At 36.7% G+C, this 18,766-nt stretch overlaps 1 protein-coding gene across 4 annotated transcripts in view; it reads right to left on the minus strand.

Annotated features, from left to right (window-relative positions):
* Positions 1–18,766, minus strand: part of TRAPPC9 (trafficking protein particle complex subunit 9) — a 522,448-nt gene that overhangs the window by 270,840 nt on the left and 232,842 nt on the right. For all 4 annotated transcript variants that reach the window (XM_069780118.1, XM_069780115.1, XM_069780116.1 and 1 more), the window contains one exon: positions 873–1,026. In XM_069780118.1, the coding sequence (XP_069636219.1) occupies positions 873–1,026 (154 nt within the window). The remainder of the gene's footprint in view (positions 1–872; positions 1,027–18,766) is intronic.

The raw sequence follows: 18,766 nt of genomic DNA on the forward strand, positions 1-18,766 counted from the left end.
TCATTTCAGATCACTAGATAAAAGTACAAATAAAAGCACAAAAAGATAAACCACAATTTGATTGCCACTCTTCCCTTATTTTCTGCCACCCACTATCACGCAAATTTGAGGATGATCTGAGAGATGCCGAGTACCAACAGACGGCTTGGGGGGCTGTTGGCTGCACAGAACGTTTCCCTGATGAAAATCAGGAAAAAGTGTATTTTTGACAAGCCAAGCCAAGATTTTTTATGGAAATCATGAAATTTACAATCACACCATTGGTTTATTTTAATTCTAAATTGAATGTAATTTCTTTTAATAATCATAAGGCAGTACTTCACTGCATTTAGAATGATTATGGGAATTTTATGTTTAGAATGACTAAGCCATCACACATGTCTTTTCTAAGCCTTAAAAAGGCTACCCAAGATTAGATATATTACTAAATCTGTATAGAGGACTTGGAAATAAATTATTCTAATATGTTCTCAAATTTAATTAAATATATGAAAACACTCTAAATCCAGCTTCATGTATTTCTTCATGATTCAGTTACTCGGTGTGGGGGAGAACAGAAAAATCTGACCCTATGAAACTACTAATCACCAATCCTAACTATACTTCCTCAGTTCCCTAAAAGTTGGGAAAAACACACAGGGTTTGTGGCAGGCTCAATGACTCAGAAAAAGCCATAATAGTAAGACCCAAGCATCATCTAAATAATATACAGCACAATTAACCTTAAACAGTCTATAATTATGATAAGCTTCATAGTTCTAATTACTTTTCTTTTCAGTAACACTGCTATAAAGTGAGTTGAATTATAAAATAAAATGTGTCACAGGGTATCTATTTATATATTTTTAAAGCAAGTATTTATGAAAGGATATAATTTTCCAGCAAATATCCAGCTTGCTGTTAATCTCCAGACCTTTTGCTTGTTGCCTTTCTTCTTCCAGCTGCTTTGCATTCGCAAACTGTGTCCCATCGGTAGGGGATTCTGGGAAGCTCTCAAAATTGAACTTGTCAACTTGGATAGCCATACTGTAGCAAAGGGAAAAGAATGAGAAAAAAATCCAGGATTTTTACTATAACAACTTATTACTTCTGCAGAAAATGCAGACCACTGTGAAACCAAGCACTACAATATTAGTATATTTGTCTCAGTGGCATCTACTCTGTATACTAATGATATATAAGCCATATGATTTATGCTACTAAAAACAAAAGTCTAAGCCTACTGAAGTTGTTAAGATTTCTTACAAATCATCAATCAACATCTTAATGCCTTTGTGAGTGGTACACAAGACATCTGTTTTGCAGTTGCAACCAGTTGACCTTACTGTGGTTCTGCAGAGGTTCATCTACCTTCATTCTTGGTTTGTAAAAGCTCCTGGTGTGCTTAAGACTTGCTGAAAAAAGGCAACAAGACTGGGCCAAATGCTGATGAGCATACTATTTAAAGTAGTTTATTAATCCCAACCTATACACAAGTAAAGCAAAATATTATATACAAAACTGCTTCTGATGTGAACAGTAACACACTTAGAAAGCCATGTGCACTGCCTTGGTTTTACAAGCCAACTTTCTAAATTTTCCTTTAAAAATTTCCTTACAAACCTCAGGAAGGAAAGACAAAATAACCACAGTACTAGGGCCTAAATGTGGTCCTTGTCTTTTTCTTTAAGAAGATCTTCCATCTTGCTTAATGTATCTTCATGAATTACAGGAAATATTATTTCAATATCATAGTATAATTCATTGGCAGTAAATGGTTAAATAATTGCTTTATTAAATGTACAGTAAGGCATAAAAGCAAATTAAATATATTACATTATAATGCATACTAAATACTTATATGTTAAACTAGAATCACTAATCTAATATGAAAGGGAATTCAGACCAGCTCACATCACATGAAATGTGGTTATAGCAGATCTAATATACTGTGCTGCCAAAACAGCTTTAATTTCCTGAATCGTCTGAAATAGAAAAATAATTAGGGAAGAACTAAAATATATTGCTCTTGAGATGACTTTGCACGTAACAGAAGACCAAGAAACAGCTTTGAAAACCATTCATGATTAAATGCAACTACAATCTAAGAAGTGATATAGGAAGGGCATTTCACAGAAACACCAGATTACTATTATTCCTTTATCTATTTCTACACATAAAGAGGGAAACATTCTATAAATGTTGCCAAAAGGAAAACAGCAGTAACAAAAGTCAAGAAAAAAGGGCTTTGAAATCCCCCCAGACCAGAAGAGATTTTCTATAATTAGCATTAATTTAAGAGAATCTTGACCCTAAAAGAAACTGGGAGAAAATACACGGCAATTATAAAGACAAGGAATAATCTAGAGCTTGTGAAGTTTATTGTGGAAAGATGAATTCAAATAGGCCCATCATGCTTCACCCTGAGCAAAACCTGACATCTCAGGAGAAGCTGTTAATGTTCCACGACTACCTTCACCATTAAAAAGTACAAATACAGCACTGAGACAAAGGTGGCAGAATTATTGTTTCTATAAGCTACCTTTTATGCAGACTGTACCTTTGCTGACATTCACATTTAAAAATTAAAAAAAGGCAGAGGAATTAATCTATTCCTCTCTAAGGGGTGTTTTTGTTTTGGCTATTTTTTCCGACAGCAAGAGATCATTAAGAGTTCTTCATTTGTATGCAAAGACCATCAAGTGCTGGGCATATAGAAAAAGCTAAAATGAGCAACAAAAGTGTATCACAGTAACTGCAGGAATCAAACCAGAAATAAATAATGTAATGAAAAACACCTAGATACAATCTGTAGTATGGATTTAAAAAGAAATATTAGGCCTGAAACTATGACTAACAACATCAATTCTTACTGGCATTGAAGTATGATTTGATTCTGCAAATGCAGGTTGAGTTTCCTGGATTTTGCATAGGCAATGCATGTGAAAGACAGAGACGCAACTGGAACATTAAGAAATCATTTTTGCCTTTGTTTCCGAGATCACTTCATCACTCTGTGGTACCTGAGCAGATGCAAACCCGGTACTTGATTTCTATTATATAGACAGTACTGCTTAAATTTTCATATAAATACTCACACTTAGATACCTGTAGTCATATTTTGACAACAAACTATCTTAGTTTCTGACCAGTCAAACATATTTAGAGTCTGTCTCCCAACAGACCTGGAAAACAACTCTCATCTAATTGTTGTGCCACACTTTTCTAAAAGTGAAATATATTAGAAAAACATTCCTGCCTAACAATATTTCATATGTAACTGAGGGCATTCAGATTGCATTCTTCTGTTAATGGATCATTACTGGCAATATGGTAATTTTTTTTCTGGAAATTAAATATGCATGTAAGCACTTTTTCCCCAACAGCCTACAATAAATCCACATCAGCTTCAGGAATACAGCTGAGATTACTCTTAACAATGTTTCATTGTACAGGTCTGCTTGAAATAACTTTTATTAAGCTCTAAGGTATGGAAAACTTTAGTAAATAGGGCTCCTAGCACTCAGAACCTCTACTAATTTTTCAAATTTTTTAACCATGTTTTTATTTATACTGTGTATGCTGTATTCAGCACAGTGACACCTTATGTCACATGAGAAGACAGAGCACCCCAACAACATACTTGCCAGCTAGAAAGTGAAGAGGTCTGAGTAAAAGAGAATTACGGAGAGAAAAATATCACACAAAATAATATTATGAATACAGCTATAAGCAGAATATAGGAAAGCAACACAGAGATAAAATTAAATTTTTCAAGACTATAGTTACACTCAAAGTAAAGCATGACAAAATTAAATCCTAGCTCTTTTTCTTAAACATAGATGCCTTTTATCACCAGTATTCTGCTTCCTCTTGTGCTAAAAATATTCGTATCGAGTTTTGTCTCTGCATTTTTTATCAATAATGTTGCTTCAGTATTTATTCCTCAGCCTATGGAATGAGTAGTAAATTGGAAGGCTTTACACAAAAATCAAAACAAAAAATAAATACCGTAACCTAAATCAGTCACTCATCCTTAAAAATGTACCCCTACACAAACACAGTTTCTTCGCTTCACTTTTAATATGAAGTTTTCTCCCATCTCAAAAGATGCATTTCACCAGTGAGGTGTTAATAAATGGATGAACAATTCCTGAAGCCGGTTGACTGAAGGAGAAAATGGATAAGCTGGACATCGGGTGACAATCACCAACCAAAAGAAGGATTTTTGAGGTTTTAACTGATCTGTAGAGAACACACGGGCTTCACCCTCAAAGAAGCAGAAGACAGTGAAAGGCAACCTCTTGACCATCGCCCAACTTTGCCACTGTGCTGTGCATCAAAATAATGAAACTAAAATGTATTTTAGCTGTAAAAGTCTTTCTCCACTTAAATTACTGTAGTAATCTACAGTTACTTTGCAACCTATGTTTCTTGTCAAGAGTTCTCTGCACCTCTTTTCTCCTCAAATTTGTTCTTGTTTGTTGTGATATACAAGAATCTATAGAATCTATATAGAAAGCAGTAAAAAAAGGCAATTCAGATTGAAACAGGCATTCAATTTATTACAAACAGCTAGGATAATGATGGCTCATGCTGTGCAAGGGTAACTGTATACACGGTACCTTGCCCTTCACAGTAGTTACATATCAGGGAAAACATAAAAGATCTTAAACCACAGAAGTTTAAACATATACTTGCTTCAGGAAAAGGGACTAGAATTTCATTTTAACCTTCTTTGCCTCATGGGTAGCTATCCAAATTTCCTATGAGGAGACTTTTCAATAAATCATGAGATATTTGTATAAAAACACTGCATTATGCAAAAATATTTAATAGCCAATCCTGCAAATGCAAAACAGGTTTTGTTTCTCTCTGGCTAACCTTGCTTGTGCGGGAGGAGGGATAAAGTAACAACAGTTTTCATGAATAATGAAACAGTCTTGTTTTGAAACTACTGGGTTTTGTCATGAAACGAGCCCAAGCCGTTGTGACAGCTACTCAGACAACCAAGCATTGTCACAGGGATGCAAATTATTCAAATACAAATTAAGTGAATGAAGAGGGAAAGGTCAGCTCATTGGCAATGCTGATGATATGTCTGCACCGTAGAATCTCACGTCACCTGTCAGGATGACTTGCAGGGAAAAAAAATGACAAACCTTCTGATGGTGCAGCAGATGTTTCAATGACAGTTATCTAAAGTCCTATTAAAGTAACAGTCCAGAATTATTAAAGACATCAGATAGTTCATTTCACCACTTCTCATAAAATGAGTTTCAACTTTATTGGAAATAGTACTCTGTCCTGACAACAAAATGCACAACAGAAAGGACTTTGTATCAAGAAAAAAAACTTCCTGTAAATGGCATCACGACTACTCCTGAGCCAGTGCTTTGCACATCCCTCTTTACTGAAGCAGTGTCAGTTAAAATTAAGCAACACCGACAGTTTCACAGAAGTGGCAAGCAGCAGATAAAATTCATAGGTGAAAAATTCAGTAAGGGAGTATTGCCTGTAGTGCTATAAACTCTTGCCCTTGTTCCTGGCAGGAGAGCGGGCACGTCCCAGGCATACCCTATTCCCCAGTGATGTATCTTGGCTCTTTTGATGTCCTCATCTCTTACAAGAGAATGAATCTATAAAGCAAAATTAAATATGTCACACTCTCCGAATAAAACAGGGTTAAAAGCAGGCATGGTATTAAAAGAAAAGCAGCAATCTGGTTAACATAACTAGATTTCATCTTTCATTAAGTAAATAAAATACTGCTGCTTAGGCTGGAAGAATAAAATCTAGAGATAGCCCTTATTCAATTATCTTTAGGAAGAAACGATATAACGGGAACCCAAAACCTCTTCCTCATGGCTAACTACCTATTTAAATGCTATCATCCACAGATGAGTTTGCAAGCTGTTTCCATAATGAAGCCAAAAGGAGGCAGTTGGAGACTTTATTCAATACTATGCTTCTTGTTCATCCTCCTTTCTTATATAAAGTAGACAGTAGGGACACAGAGCCAGACCATATTACTACTACTTATGCAAAATGCTTATTTATATGAATAATCCCTGTATAGTCAATGACACTAAGTTTCAGAAAAAGCTAGAAGTGAGGATGATACTCTTTTTCTCACTTTCATGAGGAAAAAAAAATATGCATAAAGACAAGCTTACTTTAAAAAAAGAAACCTCACCTGACTGCCATTGTGCAATCTCAGTAATAAAGTTTTTATAACATCATGTTTCCGGTACACATAATTCCACCCTAAATACAAGTTCTGCAGCTGATATAAAAAATGGTCATGACACCCCAGTATATAATAATTTATAGGCAAAGAGAGACCTCAAGAATCAAATCTCTTATGAGATGAATACATATGTATCACTAGATGAAAATGAGAAAGTAAGGTAATGCAAATTAACATATACCTTGTGTTTACTTCTAATTATTTCCCTGTTTTAGAAGTGCAATCTATATTTCGTTCACTACTATAAAATGCAACTGTAAAAATAAGTAGCTCAAGCAACCCATAAGTAATGATCTCTCCTCCTGGCCTAAAACTGACTTCATAAAGAAAAAGGATTGCTTTAATATCTGAACTATGCAGAGCAAAAGATAAATTTTTCCATTAGTCTTGGAAAGGTCAATTAAATTAAAAAATTTGCATTTAGAACTTAATTATTTATTTAAAATAATTGAAGAGGAGATAAAAGTCAAACTATAGTGCTGAAGTCTGTAAAATTCAACAGCTTATACTTATCTGATCCACAACATTTCAGATGATAAAAAGTTAAACTAGGAAAGAACAGTTCCACTCTATATAACGTAATATTTGAAAATGGAACAGTGTTAAGAGATAGTTAGCTACATAAATCTTCTCTTTAAATGAGATTATACTATGCATGCTCAAAATCTAGCTTTTTAATTCCTAACTCCAAATCTGAAAGTCATAAACTGGAAATGAAGAGACATAACAATTAACTTCAACTTGCATCTTTTTTCACTTGCCCATTTAAATAATTTGGACTTCTATGGCAATCACCATGCAGCAAAACTGTTAGCTGCTTAATGAAATAAGAAATTTAAAATAATAATAATAATAATGGTAATAGCCTACTCTATAAATATACCAATTCCTATAGGGGGCTTAAGAGACTAATAATCAATAGTCATTCACTCCATCGGGAAACCTAGAAAAGCGTAAACATGATAATATTTGAAGATGGAGTTGAATATCCTCCCTTTATTTATCACATCTGAACTATGAAAGGATTGTAATCCTGTCATTATCCAAAATAATGCCATGCTGTACCTCCTACCTCTCCCTCAGTGGAATATTAATAATCAGGGAAATAAATCTCAAAAGATATATGTTCATATTCAGTCGCTCATTTGTACAATTCAGTATAGCCTTTATATAGCAGGAAGTTCAAAAGAAAACATATGTAAATTAAAAACATGGAACTTTGTGCCAGATATAACGAACAAGACTAAAAAAATTCATTCTAGAGTCATGACTAGTTATCATTCCAGCTCTCTCAATCTTCTCAGGAAAAGATTGAGAAGATTGCCCACCCCAAAATATAAAGAGAAGAAATAGAGTGGAATAAGACAAGCATCTCTGTTATGTTCAGAGCATCTTTTCCAGGTAGCCTCAAGTGGAGGAACCAGGTACTCACCTGCTGCAACCCTTATAGAATCATAGAATCATTTAGGTTGGAAAAGACCTTTAAGATCATCAAGTCCAACCATCAACCATGCCCACTAAACCACGTCCTGAAGTGCTTTGTCTACGTGCTTTTTGAATACCTCCAGGGATGGTGACTCAACCACTTCCCTGGGCAGCCTGTTCCAATGCCTGACAACCCTCTCAGTAAAGAATTTTTTGCTAATATCCAATCTAAACCTCCCCTGCCGCAATTTCAGGCCATTTCCTCCATTCCTATCACCAGCCACCTGACAGAAGAGACCAGCACCCACCTCACCACAACCCCCTTTCAGGTAGTTGTAGAGAGCGATCAGGTCTCCCCTCAGCCTCCTTTTCTCCAGACTAAAAAACCCCAGCTCCCTCAGCCGCTCCTCAAAGGACTTGTTCTCTAGACCCTTCACCAGCTTCATTGCTCTTTGGACACGCTCCAGCACCTCCATGTCTTTCCTGTAGCGAGGGGCCCAAAACTGAACACAGTATCTTCCTTCTGACTCTGCACACACCTAGCATTAAGGAACAGGGGACAAAACCACCACGTGTCTCCGCTTTTGGAACACCCCAAAGAAACCAGGAACATTGGTAAGGAGCACTGTGATCAGGAATTACCACAAGATCACTTCAGAGCATGGTCTCTGTCCTGTCCCAACACTGATGGTTGTTGCTGGTCCCAGGGCACAGTGGTATGGTACGAGAGGAGTTGAGTCTGTATAAGACCTGTGTAGTCTGTGTAGGACACGAAGACACTCACAGGGGTCTCACAGTCTCTTGAACATGATAAACCGGGAGCATCAACTCATTTTCTCTTTAGAGAAAAGTCTTAAAACCCCCCAGTAAATCATGCAACTGATGGCAATGCTCCTCTTCTAAAGGAATATGACCATAACATATTGCACACACCTGAAAAGTTATCTTCAGAGAAGATACTAAGATCCTAGTCAAAACCAAACTCAGAGTGCTCAAAACAAAACAGAGTGCTCAAAACATCAGAACAGCCTATACAACTGAGAAATCAGTCATACATGAAGCAGTCCATCTCAGTGATTACACAAGAGGAAATGAAGTGATACAGAGCTTTACATACAACTTTTTCATAAAGGAACTGATTCAAACATTCTTTGGGTAAAATGATAGGATGCATGAATGCTCAGTGTGCAAGTGTACACATTTCACCATGGACTGTCACTTCAAGATATAATCAGACTTTACAGTCACAGTGAATTATTAATTTACAATCTACTTGCTTGTCTTCTTTTTTACATACAAAGATAGCATTTGGCCTTTTCCCAGAGCACTGCAGTAGATACAGATTCACCTCGAGATGATTTACTGTGATAACCAAATTCTTTTCCAAGTCACTGTTTTGCCAAACAATTTCCCTTCCTAGATGTATACTTCAGCCTACCTGTATACTTCTATCACATGTGTGACCTTCACATTTCCAGGATTTCTTAAAAATGTAACAGCTGTTCAGAGTGCTCCTTGCTTGGTTCCTTGAATAGTCTTGTATTCAAGTTAGCCCAGTCCACGGACTTTAAAACGTTTATTTTGCCACAGCCTCGTTGATTCTTTTGGTATATAAAGGAGTTATTCAGATTTTATTACAGATTCTCAAGTCCCAGAAGCAAATTTTGTGAGTGACATCATACTTAAACTAGCCTGCCAACAACCAAAGTTAGGAGACAGTCAGGACATAATCAGTTTAAGAAACCAAAGCACCAGTACAACAGCAAACATCGCCAACCATAGCAACGTGGTCCATGAGTTTTGACCTACAGAGCTTATTTTGTAACTAGTACCAGGAATAACATTCACAAATATGAGTGGGGGCACAAGAAGCTTTAATCATGCTCCCTAAATCTTAGCTCCCAGTAAGTAAGCTTCACCTGAGGAGGCATACAGGTTCCATAGCAGCCAACTGCTCAGCACTATTAATAAATATTATGTACATCTCACTCACACACACACATACACAAAGTTTTCACCTAAACGGTATTTTTCCCAAAAACATTGTATGCATGAGAAGTTTATTTAATGCTTCCTCCGCCAATAACACCTAAATGTGTGCTTAGAAGCAAGCTCAGAAACAAGCTGTTTTCAGAAAACAAACTCTCCCATTGGGCAGTGCAGCAGGCTGAAAGACCACATTGGTCTTACCAAGTCTCATCAACAGTTCTATCCTTAATGAACATTAATGGGATAGCCTCAAAGTACTTCCCCTCTTCCCAGGAAATAATGGTTAACAAGACAAGGTGTTGCTTCTATTGCTAATTATACTCAGCCTTTAGCAGTCCTGGATCTAATTTCAGCAATATTGCAGAGCTATGATTGTCTTCACTTGTATCTCATCATGTTTATATTGATTTACCTTTGCACACTTTGCCCCACATACTGCTGTGTTGCATTAGTGGTCTGATTTGCCTTATTAATATATCAGAAAATTAGCACAGCTCTAAAATACCTTGTTATTTTAGCCCAAAACTTCCCAACTGGAAATCACCGTATCTTACCAAATCACTGCCCTGCCAGTTGCCCTCTTATTCAGCGCGCCACGAGCTTGAGCGCCCATGGGAAAGGGCAGTGAAGCCGAATGGCCACGAGCCTCAGATCTGAACATTACAGCTAGACATTCAGTATTTATTTCATTATTAAAATGGAAAAATACACATTTTGGAGCAGTTGCCTGCCATATTAACCTACCGCAGTCAATTAGGGTGGTAGAGACCACACATTACATGTGGAGAATTGATTGTCCAGCCCTGTTTGCACGCCTGCCTAATGTCTGGGCAGTGACACAACCATCGTCAAAGAACTAAAGCAAATTAAAAAAAAAACATTAAAATCAAACTAGATCAAAGGGCATTTTGCTCTTCTTTCCTATGGTTCAGAAATAGTTTGAACATAGTAGTTTGAATTTTAGAAAGGAAAAAATTCACCTGTGAGCAAAGTCATGCTTGGGAAGCTTTTGCAGAATATGCAACTACTGTAAAGGAACTCAGAGGTAAAAACAGGATTTTTGGTACCACTAATAAAACAACATTTCTTATTATTTTCAAATACACAAATTTCTTACATGAGAATAGATTTCTTCACTACATTTGGAGGAAGTGGAGGGAAGGGGGTTTACAAATACTAGAAGTTATGAGCAGTGAACTAATGGTTTCTTGAGGTAAAAATACTTTGGTTTTGATAGACTTCCAGAGCATGATGGCAAGCACAAAGCCCCCAGCTGAGGAACAATTTAAAACAAACCCCTGAAATTATGACCTTTCAATCAGAAGTTCACACTGATGGTATCATTTTAAGTATGCTACTAAACTTTTTCAAAATTTTCATGATTTTTAAGAGAAAGTATTGTTCCTAAAATGAGGAATATCCTATCAGGACTAAGGAGTTGCATAATTTTTTCATCTAAGTATTTCACTCAAGTTTACTTGAAATAATGCTTTAAAAATGCCTAGCTTTAAAAATATATATTTTTAGATTAATCTTTTCAGTGCTTCATAAACTGACAAACAATTATTACAAGTAAAAAATGAACTTGATATTATTTAGAAGGTTAGGGTTTTAAAATATGTAAATGTTGAAGGTGGGGGGGGTTTCGGCATTTCTTTTTAACCTAGAAATTTAAAAAATCTTTTCATTCATCTAAATCTATATTTTATGGACTAAGAAAAAATTTTAATCAAAATTCTGTGAATCTCTGTTTCTTTGTAGTATTCCTTTATAGATATAAAAGCTCAGAAGATGATGCTATCTAAATTTCTGCAAGACAATTTTCCTCTAAAAAAATGCAAACTGCAAGGTACATTTCAAAGGTACCAAAATAGAAAACAATGACTTGAGATCTCTTTTATGAAAATTACATATACTTTCTGCTCATGGACTAGATTTTGCTGCCTATAATAAAAACATACATAGGCATATCTAGATTTAGGCATACAATTCAAACTGAATCCCAGGTTAGGAATCAGTCTTATTCTCCACCTTTAGTGGGGGAAAAATCAATATATTTTCACTTGCAGCTTATGAGAGAGTTGAAATTCACTCATATATGGATCACCAACTTTTTTTTTTAAAACCATCCTGTCCCACCTGGTTCCCAGTTCCTGCAAAGAAGCCAAAACCCCCAAAGAAACACATAAAGGGGCACACACATTCATACACACACAGTGTTAGGCCAATTTGACAGTTAAAAAAAAAAAATTCTTTCCCATTTACAAAGCACAATTTAACATAGCAAATCCCAGAGTCAGATTATCCCAAAATGATCAGCTAGTACTACCAGACAAATTGTACCCCAGAATTGTGTAGTAGTTTTATAAACATTCCCATCCACAGGTGAGAAGCCCCCATGCTTCCGATGTGCTAATTTGCTCTGAGTTATTCAAGTATACAGGTATAAATGGATTATAGGGTTAATATTAAAACTGGAAGCATATATTATTAAAATTGGGTTTATAAATCCTATACTAAGGAAATAATACTGTAAATATACTAAGCAAAGATTACACAATCTGCTTTGTTCTGAAACTAAGCTTTTTATACAAAAGATTTCCTTTTATATTGCTTACTATTCTCCATTTCTCTTTTTCCATACAACTGAAAAAGAGACGCCATCAAGCACTAAATCAAGGAATAAAGCTGCAGAGATTTTTTTACTCCCATTTATTCCCATTGAGCCTCCCTCAGGGATACACAAATTGGAAATTGCTAAATTATCATCTAATAGGCAGAAACAACGTAGGCGAGACCAATTAAGTAAAAGGCAGAAAGTTGTATTACACATGTAATTAAATGAAATTCTTTGACTATACTACATTAGAATCATTTTCCAAAAAGGACAAAACTTGACTTTAATCAGCACATGACACATTGCACGACATGTCACTAAAACTGCACATTAATAAGAGTTTTGATATTACTAAAAAGAGCAGTTTTCTTAATTGTAAATCAAGTTACTTCCAGGTGGTAGGAAACGGGCTAAATAGCAGCATTCCTTCCTAAATACACACGACTCTAATGATGCATAATTGAGTAAAAAGTCATAAAAGAGTAGTTTTCTTTTTTTTTTTTAGCAGTGTCCTGGTTTCCACAACAAGCAGTAATATCCTCCAAATAGGTACCCACATTTTTCCAGTTGGACTGTTCTCTTACAGAAATCCATACACTACCGTAGTACATAGGAAATCACTAAATCAAATCACCACCTTAATTGCCAACTGTAACATGAGCGACAATAAGTAAGGATAATTCTGGCTTGTTATCATATACATCATCAAAAAGAATAATGCAGTGGCGGGGGGGAAATGCAGTGCAAACAATTCTCATTTACAAGCTTTCAGGCTCTTCATCTCTAACCATTCTCAGCATTGAGGCAAAACTATTGCTCATTGCAGGCACCAGCTCATGAGGGCCTGGAGTCCTGTCCTCATGCCACCGCATGGGCATTTTGGTCCAGTCCTTGGCAGCTACTTTGGGAGCTGGAACACAGGCAGGGATCAAAACATACTCCATAAGGCAGATGCAAGTGACTCTCCAAGGACACAGAAGCCATAGGAGGAGGAGAAGCAACACCTCTCCCCATGGTGCTTTTTTACACTTCCCTTCTGAAAATTGTCTAAACCAGTCAAAATGTACCTTCATCCCATTTTGAGAACAATACCATAGCATTTAAACCAGTAACTGTTCATCTAGCTGATAATGAGAATATCAGATATAGATTAACAGCTTTAAGCAAAAATTGCCTTTTGGAATTAAATTAATTATGCAATTGTTCAGCAAACAAAGGGGGCAAACAGTTTCACAAACCTGGGACAACCTGTTGCCCTGGTTTCAGCTGGGATAGAGTTATTGTCTTCCTAGTAGCTGGTATAGTGCTATGGTTTTGAATTTGGTATGAGAAGAATGTTGATAACACACTGATGTTTTCAGTTGTTGCTAAGTAATGTTTATACCAAGTCAAGGATTTTTCAGCTTCTCATGCCCAGCCAGCAAGGAGGCACAAGAAGTTGGGAGGGGACACAGCCAGGGCAGCTGACCCAAACTGGCCAAAGGGGTATTCCAGACCATGGGACGTCATGCCCAGTATATAAACTGGGGGGAGTGGGGGCGGGGGGATCGCCACTTGGGGACTAACGGGGCATCGATCGGCGGGTGGTGAGCAATTGCACTGTGCATCATTTGTATATTCCAATTCTTTTATTATTACTGTTGTCATTTTATTAGTCTTATCATTATCATTATTAGTTTCTTCTTTTCTGTTCTATTAAACTGTTCTTATCTCAACCCACGAGTTTTACTTCTTTTCCTGATTTTCTCCCCCATCCCAATGGGTGGGGGTGGAAGTGAGTGAGCGGCTGCGTGGTGCTTCGTTACTGGCTGGGGTTAAACCATGACACCTGTATACCCTAAGCCAAATCGGTATTTTCCTTCAAGTAATTCCTAATAACTCACTTCTTATCTATCTCTTTTTATGTTCTATTTCTTTACACAATACCATTTCAATAGCAAATCTGTGACCTTCTGTCTCGAGAAAGTTCCTATCCTATTGGAATACATTTGCCAAGCACACTTAGAAACCCTGGTTAAATCATCATCATTATTTCATTATTGGAAATATCAGTTTATAGTTTATTTCATACACTTACACAAACTAAAATGGAAGACTTGGAAAGGAAATAAAGTGACTTGCTTTCTCAATTGAACAGTATGGAAATGCAGAAAACAAAAAAGCCACATGGTTTAAATTGCCTTAGGAAAAAAAACTAACCAGTTTCTATCAAAACAACAAACAGCTTACTTTTAAAAATACTAGATTTTTTAAAATGTTAATGATTCATATAAATCAGTTCCTGTGCATAAGGGATCAAAAATAAGTGAGTTTGTCTAGTTGATAGCAGCACTGAGAATAGCAAGAGGCAATATGAAAGACAAAAACCAGGGCTTGTTTTTGTGAGCATGTTTTCAGGACAAGTAGTACAGCCATAACCAACTTTCTAATGTCACTGTGTGCTTGAAAATGTCATTGTACAGGAGTCCAGCCTGCACAGCCTCCCAGATAATGCCAGATAAAAGACAAGAAGCTCTCCCTCAAAATTACAGATGGCCAGCTCTTTCCAGAAAAGGAGACCTAACATCAAAATACAAGAGAGAATACAAGAAAGCAGTTGACTTGAACCCACACAGAACAGTCTGGGAAACAAACACTAAGGAGTACTGACGTAAGAATATTCCTCATCTAGATTTAAATTCCACAATTAAAACCTGTGTATATGGACTTATTGCCTGTTGACACCATTTTATCATCACTCACTAATCACTCCATAACTTACTTTCATGAAATTCTCTTATTTCCTATTAAAGATGTCGTGACTGAATATTCTTAATTAAGTCCTGTCCTACACAAGTCACTGTGAATTCAGAAGGAAACTAAGTGACAGTCGAAATAATCTGCTAGCAATGCCCACCTTAAGATAAGACTTCCACCAATACATCGAGGGGAAAAAAGGAAATACTGGTAAAGTATGATGTATCTATTGTAGCTGACACTGTTGGGCATGGCGGTGTTACTGTAGGATGAGATGGGGTAAAGGCTGCTTATGAGTAATACAAAATACATTAATAAAAAGCATTTTAGAGCATTATTTACAGAACACAGCGCAGCCTATTATTTAAGCCTATGGATATTTTTAAAAACATCTCGATGACTTAACACAAACTTCACTTTCCAAATTAACTTTAGTACTTAACAAACCTAAATTCAAATGAAAAACAGGACCTCAGCTCATGACTTCAAGCATGACACATATGCTCTCCTATCTTTAAATTAATGCTTCTGAACTTAACTTTCGCCTTGCATTTCATTTTACATATATACTTTGCTTTTCCCTCCAGTGAATAATGAATAATATACAATATAGAGTGTAATGCCTAGGAATAAATCTAAACTGAATTCAGGGGGGAAAATCCAACTAAATTGTTACATTCATGTCAGGATCCAAAACAGTAAGATCTGATCAAGCAGATAAAAAGACAACACTTAAAACAATAATGGATATCAAATATATAAGCAAAAAAAAAAAAAAACCAAAAACTAAAGATTTGCAAGTGCATGGAATTAATAATGATGACATTTACTAAATCTACAGATGTCGCTGCATTCTCTTACTCCCATTTCTTCCAAATTTCAGTATATTTAATAATGCAGTTTGTTTTCTAAAGGTGAAAATTTTGATTGTTTCATGATTTTTATTGTCATAAGCCTTTCTAGAAAAATAAATTACTCTTTCTGACAGCTTAGGAAATGTAGGTTTACTGATCTCAAGGTACAAAAACATTTTGTGTTTATTTCGGTGAAGAAATCATCTACTCTCAATCTCAGTTCTATTAATAATTAAAATGATTTTTTGTAACAAAAAGTTTTCTCAAAAATATAGACAAATCTTTATACAAAACTTTAGCCCTGCCCATAAATCCTCATTGCTTAAACTAAGTTAACTTGAGGGATAACAACCCTTTGTTTAATGTGCACTTACATGCTAAAAAACTATCCTATGGTTTATTGGGTCAGTGAGTCCAAATCAAATTTTTGTTTATCGTTTAATTCCTCCCTTCCAGTCTGCTAATCCCCACGCTCAGGTTATTAATGTTTATAATCTTTTTCCCATTCATCACTATCAATAACAAACTTTTCCAAAGTCTCTGCTATGCCCAGAAGAGGAGGAAGTACAAAGGAAGGTCAGAATTTGGCCAAGTAATTAGAATTCCGTTAACATTTCTGTAGATAATACATGGTCCAGACTATAATGAAACCCTTTATCATGCTCTTCCACTCCAGTGGCTAAACAGTTTTTAACATTTATAAATAAAGAAAAAGAAGGTTATTCACCAAAAACTGGAAGTTCTTTTAAGATGTCCTGGTCCGCTTGAGTGTTTACGTATTGGTTACACACTCATATATATGATCTAAGCTACTTTTTTAGCCTAAGCCTTATCACCTCACTTAACACCTCACTCAAGGCGTGACCCACCCACATGCTGCTGAAAAATCACCCAAAAAAGGGTAGCGTACTTCCCTCACCCCCTTCAACTTCTCTCATTGTCCAAACTAAATTAAAAATAAAAAATGAGACTGATAAAAGGAAAAAGTCAACTGACTTTTTAAACTGCAAGTCTTAAAGAGTTTGCAATCAATTCCTTCAAGCTCTGTGTTGAATTAGTCTCTGGCCTCTCCACCACTGTTGAGAAGAGACAAATTGCATCTTTTCCTGCTGTCAACAAAAATGTGTCTAGCTGATTTGGGGTAAACTCGCTGTTGCTCTGTGTGGCGGTATGCTCCTCGGCCCCAGCCTGACCTCTATTTCCCGTAATCCTGTTCAAGTGGTGGTGGTCGTAATGGATGCGTCTGGTCGTGATGGCTGCATCCGGCTCAAAGTGGATTTGGGGGAGACAGATAACTACACAATAGCCAAGGGCTAATTTGAACAATGCACCCACCTAACCACAGCACTGGTCAATGTCTGGCTCAAGCCAAATTCAGAAGAAACTAACATCTATAGTCGGTATGTAAATATGACGATGAGTCAATTACCTTACTCCATAAATAGTGGACAGCCCAGGGCTCATTGAGCTCTCCTGCACGGCAGTGGGCTGCACGCCAGGATCTCCCCTTGAGTAGGGACGTCTCTCAAGGTTACTCCGCGAGGCTGAGAGAGTCCTTGCCGCAACAGATTCTCGTTAAGTGATTAACAGCATGCTAAATCTTGAAATCCTAAGTGATAGAAAAGATTCATTGCGCACATATAATCTTTTAGACATAAACCACTGACCAAGTCTGGGACTAAGTCTGGATCCAGCTGCACCTAAACTCCCCTCTGAGAAGGAGTTTATAACGCAAGGGGGGTCCTTTCTGAACATCGTGACTCAATGGGAGGGTCTCCCTGGCAGTTTTGTCTGACCCTGTCCTCTATGCAGTAAATAATCAAGTGTACATTGCCATCAAATCTTGTTAAACCACTGTCGCGTTTATTATCAAACTTTGTTAAACTGCTGTTTTATATCAATAAACATATTGCTACTTCTCTCTTACGAGTGAAGGGGCATCAATCCATCCGCGACACTCTGAGCCACTCAGTTAGGTGCAGAGATGCTCTCCAGACCACAGACTTTTGATCTGAACTTTGGGGCAATTTTATAACTCAAAAGACCAAGCAGCTGTTGGAAACTTACTCCTGACGATAAGTATATTATTACTACAGCAGCTTCAATGCAATTCTTCCTAAGGTATTTTCAACAAGAGCTGGAACTGAGGGAAAGCATCCGTCATTAGTTACAACCAGTGAATCAGGAGCACAAATCAGTGAATTAGAAACACATCTGATCTGGGCCAGTACAGTACCCACAGCAGAGTCAAATCTCTGGTTGGTATCCAACACAAATGGAATTCCAGACATGTTCAGTGCTGAAAATTAGGTAAAGCAGATGATCTTGGATGTTAGCTCTTTTATTTGGAAGCCAGAAATGACTCAGACAAATCAAAATGCTTTGTGCTTCATTGTACATTAGTTTCCTGACTCCATATCATACAGCCCTGTTAGTACCCACCAGGATCTGCAACGTGATTGTTGCCGATATAAAAGCAGCGCAGAGCTCCAATGCACTTACATGCATCAGAGATTTTGTGTCGTAACCAGGGAAAAACCGTAACAGGGTAAGGGCTGAAGATGAAAGGCTCCTCTTTGCAGATGCTGGCCATGTCTCATCATCAAACAAAAAGCATGGCTCAAAATAACTCGAGTAAGTGAAACAGCTGCACAATCATCTCTAGGAATCTTTGTACCTGTTTGAAGTAATGATAAAAAGTAACTCCACTTAACTTGAAGTGTACATATCTACTGGTGCAGAGACTGCTTTAGAATTATAGAGAATCCAAACTGCATGTCCTTGTATTGACAGTGGTCTTGACCTATGAAAACCTGATTCTATTTACACAAGAACATGCAAAATATGAAAAGCACACCCCCCCAGAAGATAGATAGAAACAAACCAGTTCTCATGAAGTGATAGAATTATATGTCA

This window comes from Haliaeetus albicilla, chromosome 3, assembly GCF_947461875.1.
Source record: "Haliaeetus albicilla chromosome 3, bHalAlb1.1, whole genome shotgun sequence".
NCBI classification, from domain to species: Eukaryota; Metazoa; Chordata; class Aves; order Accipitriformes; family Accipitridae; genus Haliaeetus; species Haliaeetus albicilla.